The sequence below is a fragment of the Falco rusticolus genome, chromosome 5 (genome assembly GCF_015220075.1).
Source record: "Falco rusticolus isolate bFalRus1 chromosome 5, bFalRus1.pri, whole genome shotgun sequence".
Lineage (NCBI taxonomy): Eukaryota > Metazoa > Chordata > Aves > Falconiformes > Falconidae > Falco > Falco rusticolus.
The window spans coordinates 61,083,052-61,092,513 of NC_051191.1; the positions used below are offsets into that span (position 1 = coordinate 61,083,052).

A 9,462-nucleotide genomic window follows, 5' to 3' on the forward strand; every position below is an offset into this window, starting at 1 on the left:
GGTGACTGGCCTCTATTTAAGACGAGTACTCTTTTCTTGACAATTTTACAAAACCAAGTCACACGCAAGCACCTACCACTATGCTACATGCAGTTACAACCTGGCATTTGACCAACAATTGAAAAAACATTTAATTGAAATGCCTCTTATACCTCACAACGGCACAAGTAATTTTTAACTGTGTGAGGCTATGTACTGAGAGCAAAGTTTCATCTTCTGTCTTGTCAGCCTGCAGTAGAATGAGAGCAGAATGGAACTCCCAAGCCATCAGTCCTGGCAGAGCTCTGAGCGTTCAAAGGTGGCCTCTGTTCTGCACGCTCTCGCGGAGCCAGTGAAATGCCCTCTGAGGAATTTTCACACCTCCTAACCAAATCTGAGCACACAGTTACATTAAAGACTTGGGGAATAAACAAACAATAGGAGATTCCCAGAGCTATTACCAAGCAAATAAGTAATTCCAAAATGCAGTCCTTCTTATCTGACGAAGGTCAGATGTCCTTCTGCTATGAAGTAACCGGCAGTGCTTCAGGGCTGTCTGGGGACGATAGACAGCCAAGAATTCGGCACTGCCCGTAATGACTTCCTGCTCACTTCAAAATCGTCTTGGATTTCTCACTAGCGTGAGGGTTCTAACGATGGTGTGGGCCTCTTGGATGTGGAAAAATAACTCATGAGGTATACTGTACATTATAGAGAGATGAGGAAGGTTGTGTTTATTGAGAAAATATTGATGCATTTTAAGTACTGCTTTTTCTAATAGGAAAGGTTACTTCCGAAGTGTAGAGCATATAACTGCTAAAAAGACTAAATCATTCAAGGAAATATGGAAACTAAGGTACAAACCTGGACAGTTCCGCATGTTCAGTATTTTCTCATTGCAGCACGAGAAGCAGATTTGCCAGATTCATTGGGATCTTAATGTGGGTCCCAACCGCCCTTTCACTTCCAGGCATGCTGCTGTCTGTGGTAGAAATCTGGCTCCTGCCCAGTCATTAGCAGGGGTGATTTTTGCCTCCAGAAGGCTGAACTTCAAGTGTTCATGTCTGTAGCGTGACACAGTGAGATGTGCTACAGCTAGTGCAGGCTGAGCATACCTGAGCGCTCAGAGGTCTGGGCTGGACTCCTCACTCAGACAGCTGACAAACCGCCTGCCGTTAGGACTGTCCTGGCCAGCCGGGGGGTCTGGCAAGGGTACAAAGAAATCAAGACAGTCTCAGGAATTTGGGTTGAAACTGTAGAATAAAAAAAAAAGGTTCTTTCCCTCAAAATTATATAAATATAGTCAAATGGATTTAGAAACAACTTCAATTAAAATGGTATCCTCTTTTTCTACTTAGATGAGGTTTTCATCTTACACAAATGTATGCCATGCTGTCTGGGTACCGCAGTGTAGCTAGTGTCACAACAGCAGCAAGAACGAACTTGCTCTTCAGTGGTTTCTCTGCTGCCAGACATGGAAGGAAATTTCTGTATGTGTGCAGGAAATAGTGACTTGTTTCCCTTGGACATGTTTCACGCCAGATATGCTGCCTGAGAAGACAGTAGAGAAAAATTTCTTTTGCAAAATATATGTAGACCCTACTCTTTTCCCTGACTACAGAATTCTGGCTGTAGACAATGGAAATTCAGCAAGTTAAGTTCAGTGTAGTTCTATGATGAGCATTTTACAGCCACTACTTAGCTTCACATGATGACATCAAAAGCCATTTAAAACCTGAGAAATGTAATATATAATTAAAAAATTAACTCTAATGAAGGGTCAAAACCACTAGAAGATGTAAACCATAAATCTGGTGAGAATGATGTCAGAGTCAGGACGCAGTAGTCTTTAGAGATCCTTGATTGAGGGGGTTCACTTATAATTAAAAAATCAATAAACCTACCTTTGAATTTCATAGATTTCTAAGAGTTCTTATGCATTAATTACCAGATCTTGCCATAGTTACATTACAGGTGAATTTTGAGTCAATGTAAGGTTGAGAGTAAAGCAGAATTAAAATATATTTGAATGGACATTAGGTCTTGGTTCTACATACTAAATTGATAGTTGAATTTTGATAATGCCCATGTGAAAAATCATATGCAAATATGTAACTTAAACTTTTTTTCCAGTTTGGTGTTGGAATTCACTAATCACAGCAACTAATGTACAAACTAATATAGTCATGAAAGATTCAAATCATCTTCACCAATATGCATTTCAATGTTATACTTCTCAATCTCTGTGAATTTGACTTGCATTCACTGATGAAATATGGTCATCCCAGATGAAAGAAACAATAAAAATATTATAGGATCCTGCAACATATCCATTAGGCTGCAGGAAGCTTCATCAGTATTAATAATGTTTGGAGATAGGTATGTGTTTTTATTTAAAATAATAGGGTTTCATTTTTTTTTCTATTTCAGAAATAATGAGGAATTAATTACATGAGAAAATGCAGATAGCTTTTAGAAGACCCTACTACATGCAAAAGATCAAAAATAACTTTTCTTAAGTAAATTCTTATTTGTATCTAGAGACCTGCAAAGAATGAAAGTAAATTTTGTGCCCATTAACAAAGGAAAAAACCTTCTCTGTAGGGTATAATGTTCCTATTTCTAGTCTTGCAATCATAAGATTGAGCTTTAAATAGCGAGGCTCACTCTTATTTAAGCATTCATATTCAATTTCAGTTTCAATCTGATATTCATAATTTTCATCAGAAAGTTCAATAGCAAGAATCACTCTATTTCTGCCCCTTTGTTATACAAAATTAGATGTGTACTTACACTCCTTATTTTCAGCTTCTTCATCATTAAGCTTTGATAAAGACTTCACTCTTGCTCTTTCCCTCCCTCCCTTTCTCTCATTGCTATATTCTGCTGCTTCTGTCTTCTGAGGACCTTTTTTGACAATGTGACTGATAGGTCATTTCAAAAATAGAGTCTAAAACTGATGATGTCTGTAGTTTCATTTTCCTCAATTTTGATATAATTTTTTTACAGAAGAGTAATAATGTAGCATGATCTTCCTTTTAAAATTTCAAAACATCTGGGATTTTGCGTGTATTTTTGCAATGCTGGCTCTGGGCTTTTTTTTTCTTATAAGTCACTATAGTGTCTCCCTTTTCTTAGACAGATCTTTTTATGTATATAGATATTTAGTTATTTTTTACCTTTCTTAAACCTTGCAGTTATTTTATTATTGCAGTCTGAAGGAATTCCTAGGGCTCTGTTTCATAATTCTACTACTACTCATCTCCTTTTTTGCAGACCAAACTTAATTGTTCTTTTTCTCTGTGTATTAAATAATGTTAAAATACTACCTTACATCTTGAACAGTTCTGCATATATTTACAAGTTTTTCTTATCACTTTTCTCCAGCATTTTATGCTGAAGAGGTGATTTTTATACTGTCTTGTTAGGCTTTGCTGTAATGTTGATCCCTTCATTTTTCCCCTCAAAACCAGCTGGTTTTCAATTTGAAGTAGGAAGGCTTTCTTCTTCATAGCATGTGTGCACACCAAACTACACGGTATTTGTACTGCTACACCATTTGCACCATTTTGCTGAAATAAATATGTCACTGATAAATCCCAGAAAATGTGAAGTGTTGTGCCACTAAAGTAACAAGTCTCTTAATGTCTTTTGTATGAGTTTTCAGGGGGTTTTTGTTGTTTTTTGTTTGTTTTTGTTTTTAATCTGTCAGATCTTTATGAGTGACTTCTCTTATCATTTTAAATACAAGGACTGTCTTGCTGTCAAAAATTCAGCAAACTCATAGGGCTTATGCTTCCCTCCCCCCTGCCCCCCCAATAAGTTGATTGATGACTTTGATTGCCCCTCTTAACAATGATAAGGAGCAAAATCTCATTGAAGATTTAAGTCACATTGGTGGACTTCTATCTTGCAACAACAACTACTGTAGTTAAATGCTGTAACCATTTCCAAAGACTGATCTGTATAATTTGTAAATGTTAGTGAGTTTCTAGCTGTGCAAATGCATGATGATAGCATTATTCCTTCACCAAAATAAAGGCTGGTGGTCTGCAGTCTCATAACCTATTCTGTAAGCATTGTGTCCCAACAGCCTTCACACGCTGTTATAAGCATCAGGTAATATAATATGCTATAACTTTTTTCCTATTACTTCCAGAAGCCAGGTTTGTTATAATCTGCATTATGTGTTATGCACCCGTAAGCTAATATAGCACAAATAATTATTTGGAAAGATTGACAAAATTTAATTTCCGAACTACCCATTTTTCATGGTAGTCTATGCCAGTTATTTTAGGGTAGAAAATACATAGAAAAATTAAAGGTGTTCATGTCATGATTTTTAAGAGCTAAAAGTGGGTACTCTCTTTTAAATTGGACTGTGTCTGTTATGTCTAATTGGTTGTGTTATATAAATGGATTATAAATTCTTTGAACGAACGCTCTCATCTTTTAATAGAGTATGCATAACTATTGTTGATATGGGGCACTACAGAGTTTTCAGTGCATATCCTGTAGGAGATGTTAACGTGCAGGATCTTTTATAAACAGGCCTCTTTTTGTCTCTGTTAGAAGAAGGAGCCGACTCAGAGAATCTGATAGTCTTCCAAAGAAAACATCTGTTTTAAATATATTTGTTTGGATTCCAGTCAGCACACCTAGGACTTGCATAATTAGCTTAGACTACAGAGTTCCCCTTTCAGAGATATGTTTATATAAACAAACCATGCATTTTTCATTAAGCAAATACTCCTCCCTTTTTTTTTTTAAAAATTAAAAATTCAGGCAGGATATTAACATATACTTTTGCAAATCAAAGATTAATTGAGAACCTCTTTCAAGGCAATTTTTTATATGACATTCATTTTACTGTATTTTCTTTTGTGGAGAAGTGTCTTGCAACCATCTTACCAGTACTTCAGTAAATGAGTGCATACATTTATAAAGACGCTTTTGCTACCAGTAATCAATCATTTACTAAATAAAATATGAATTTTGCACCTTTTACTACTTTTGATACAGCACATTCTTTTAAATTACATAGTAGACTTTTAAAAAATGAATTATGGTAGTAACTGTCTGAAGTTTACCCTACCTAAAGATCTGATTTAACTAAAAATACATAAAATACAGTGTTCATTTCATCTTAAGGCAGCTCCTTAGAAGAGACAAGAAGGAATGGAAGCTCAGTTAGTGGTCCTTTCTCCATTCATCTTGTGCCATGCCACGCCACATGATTCCACTGAAGCAGAATCTCTTATGATACAGCTGTGCAACATTAAAAAGATTCTTTTCTAAAATTGGATTAACTATTATGCATACCTTTGGAATTAAGATCAAACCTCTCAAATGTTCAGACTTTCACAGTTGGGAATGAAATCTTTTACTCTGGGACGAATTCAGCCTGGAGTGACAATTTCACAATATATATTGCAGGTGTGCCTGACTACAGAAGGGCTGAAGCTGGTATTTCGGCATAAAAGTAGCTTCTAGGCCATTTTTTGCAGTTCATACAACTCAGATGAAACTGTTCCTAATCTGACCCAGTATTCTTTATATCACGTCTGTGATATAAAGGTCAGATTCAGGTCCAGTTCTAGACCCATGAAAACTAGAGTTACTCCTGGGTTGAGTGTTTTTATCTGGGGGAGCGTCAGTCAGTTCGGAATAATCTTGAACCCTCACCTGTGCTCTTGCTGTACAGAATGGTGTCTTGTGTAGAGGTACATTTGCATGTTTGGCTGGGGTTTTTGCTTTTTCTTGCCGTTTTCATAAGTCCTCAAGCACGGACTGGGTGAAGAATGGTGTCAATGAGGTGTTCCTTCCACCTGTGCATGTGATTGACTGAGAGAAGTTGGCTAAGTGTCCCTGTCTCTAGTTGTGGGGAGTTTTAGTCTGAATTTTATTTGTATTAATTATTTATATTTTTCAAATGCAGTTGTATATATTAGTGCTGCATATTAAGGAGCCAAGAATCTTGGCTGTTGACTTCCTTTCAATGTAATTTATATGATAATAATCCAGATTTTGTTTGATGTTGTGTAGGTGTTTACTCTGTTATGGATTGCTGACTGGATGGTGCACCATTTCTGGAAAAAAGGAAAAGATCCTGACAGTTTTTCTATCCCTTATCTTACTGCACTGGGAGATCTGCTTGGAACTGCCTTATTAGCTGTAGGTTTTCATTTTCTGTGGCTCATAGGTGACAGAGACGGAGATGTCGGAGACTAATTGTTCCAATGGATACGAGATACGATGACTTTTCCTGGAATATTGACAAGACCAATCATTCCACTTGAAGGTCCTAAAAGTGATTGTTCCATTTGGTATAAGTAAATCAAGTTGACGCAGATATAAAAGAGCCTTAATGATTTTAGTTTGGTTGGTTTCTTAAAAAAAAAAAAAAAGGATGGAACTAGAAGGATACTTGAGACCTTTACTTTGAAACCAAGGTGGATTGCTGCTAGCTGAAGAAATCTGAGTAGACATAATGAAGGGCAGATCAATCCTTTATCAAGCTTAATTTTTAAAAGATCTGGTCTTTTAAAAGAACAGTTCCTTGACTGTATTGCGAACCAGAACAATCTCTAATTGCTCATTCAGTGGTGACAAAGAAAAGGGTAAGACCCAGTCAGTGGCTTGCCTTGTCTTTCTCTCCCAGGAACAAAGTGGGTATATATTTTCATTTTACCACAGAGGTGGTTAGTAGACCTCAGAGGAATTCAGTTTCATAGACGTTAGTTGATGTTACGTTCCTATCTTGCAATTTCGGTGCTGTGGCTCTCCAACCATTGCAGACTTGCTATCAGTAATAAGTGTTATGGTGATTTGAACCCTGATTGTCTAAACACTTTGTCGCAAGGTTTATTTTATGTGTACTAATATGACCATCAGCATTTATAAAATTAGACACTTGAAAAGTGTCTGCAGGAGCAAGCCCATTTTCCTTGTGCTAAAAAGAGCAACCTAATTATTTTGCTGTTGTGATTTATTAGAACAAGAGCCTAGTAAAGACAAATAATGAGCCTAGTAAAGACAAATAATGTGTCACTGACCTGATCGATAATAATGGGTGAATGATTAAAACTCCTTGTGTGGGAAAGTGTATTTTCATTTAGCAACTGAAAAGATGTTTAACAAACTGATATTAATGGTGTTGTGATTGCCAGTATCCTGATTTTAATGAAGTATTTAGAGGTGTTGATTCGAGTATAAATACTGAGCCCTGATTAAAACTTGGGGTATAACGGATTATATTTCTTTTTTAGGCACTTGGAAGTTACATAAACTTCTAAAATTCTAGAGCTATCGATTTCATCCATTTCTAAGCAGAAGTCTCTTCTAACAGGATTTCTGCTTTCAAACTGTGGAAGTAATATGGTCAATAAGGAAAATGCTTCTGAATGATTTCTGTTATTGGTATACCTCAATATTTTGAATAATACATTCATCATGAGGACTCTGGTTGCCATTTTTGAAAAAATGTACTAATTGCTCTGTTTTAAAATCTAGTGGGAGTTCCTCATGCCATATGTTTTTAAATACTATAGCATATGTCCTAAATGCATAATTAAAAAAACAACTCATATTTTAAATGTTGTGATTGAAAGTTTTAAATTTTGAGATTTAAATTAGACAACTAAAACCATGTATCAGGATATGTTGTAACTCTGTAAACATTAGTTATGTGGTTTATGCATATAAATCTTCCCTTTTAATTTAATGGACCTACTCAGATGAATTAAATTATGTGGATAAGAGTTAATGGGACTACTATAGGTGTCGGTCACCTTAAACTCTGTGGAAGTCAAAAGTGTTTGCAGTTCTGAAAATTAAACCAGCTATTCAGTGCCTACACATGGATTTAGATGCCTGACTTTTAGCTCCCTCATTTGAAAACTTTTATTTAAGCTTTTTCTTACAGTTATGATAATACAGTTGTTTGAATGAATTGTATGTATTATGTCTTTTATTATGTGAGAGAAAGATTAAATCTTTCTAACTTCAGGTTCTCTGACTTTTCTTAGTTTGTATTAATGTTATTTAAAATAGTTTCTTGTATGTAACATTGCGGGAAATACTCCTATTAAATAATTTAAAATAGAATATATGTATTTTTTCTTTTCAAGAATGGTTATTTTTTGTACAGATATAGATGGTAAATTTTTTTATTCTGGTAGAACTGCCGTGTGAACCAACTAAGCCGCCATTTCAAGTACTTTTCTCATAAGAGTTGATGGATTTTAAGATCCTTTTCAAATTAAATGCAAGATTCTTAAAAATTAAAATTTCTTGAGATACTTGTGATCTATTCTTATCTGATGCATGAGGGCATTGTAGTATTTGGTCATAACAGTGTCCTTAGTGTCTTAAACATTTTCCCAGTAAACTATCAACAACTGTTGGTACAGTCTGATGAACAAGTGGGTGAGTGTTTAAATCATGGAATTAAGGAAGAAGTGCTAAGCAGGACAAATTCAGTGAAATTTGACAAAGGGAAATATGCTGACAGACTGGAATAATCTGGGCATGGAAACAATAAGTGATAGAAAAGTGTGATGGGAAAATTTGATATTTCCCAAGGGGGGAAGTTCATTGCATGGTTAAAAGACCAAAATCCATATTGTGGGAAAGAAAGATGTGCAAGCTTTCATTATGAGAGGCAGGGGCAAACAGAAGGAAGTTACTTGGAGAAAAGAACAAAAAGGCACAGCCAAACTTATTTTTCAGGAAGGGAAGAAAAATGTAACTTGTACTGAAAGGAGTTGGGGAAGAGGTGGAAGAAGAGATATTTTGGGGAATGGTGGAAGAGAGGAGAAAAAAAAAAAAGAATGCTTTCTGTAAGATATGTTTAGAGAGGACTTTGAGTGGGGAAAGAAGTATGACATTGGTAACGGAGAGAAAACCTTGACGTATGGAAGAGCAAGGAGTAAATAATCTATGTGTGGAAAGGGGTTTGATTCCTATGTGGAAGGAGCATTTTTCAAACTTAGGAGCTTGCTAACTGTGCTACCTAGCGTTATGAAGGTAAAAAGCTCTTACCACCAAGTTTGGTGGAGGCATATTATTCCAGCCGTGAGGATAATATGGAGAATTCATGAAAGAGTACTTGGATACCAGAGAGTCTGTCGTCTGTTCAAAACCTGTGCTCCCTAAACCAGTTTTAACTCAAGTCAACTTCTTGACAGTATTCCATCAACCTGATTTTTTTAATACATCCCAGTAATAGTCAATTATTTCACCGTATGTGTGGGTAAGAAATGTGACAAAAAATTCTGTTAAAGACAAATTGTGTGCTTTTTGTACTGTTCAAAGCATACAATTGAAAGGGACATCCTGAGATGTTGTTTTGCCTCTTGTTATCAAAGCAGCCATCTTTTGTAATCTTGCAGATAAAATGATCACTCTTTGTATTAAAATTCATTAAGCATTTTCCTCCTTTTCACCTGCTAGAAGATTCTTTCAAACCTTCCTTTATAATTT

General features: G+C 35.8%; 1 protein-coding gene across 1 annotated transcript in view; it reads left to right on the top strand.

Annotated features, from left to right (window-relative positions):
- The window catches only part of SLC41A2 (solute carrier family 41 member 2), a 58,506-nt gene extending 50,449 nt beyond the window's left edge, over positions 1-8,057 (top strand). Inside the window, exon 11 of the mRNA XM_037390097.1 lies at positions 6,025-8,057. Coding sequence (XP_037245994.1) covers positions 6,025-6,210 — 186 coding nt within the window. The 3' untranslated portion in view covers positions 6,211-8,057. The remainder of the gene's footprint in view (positions 1-6,024) is intronic.
- The last annotated feature ends 1,405 nt before the right edge of the window (positions 8,058-9,462 follow it).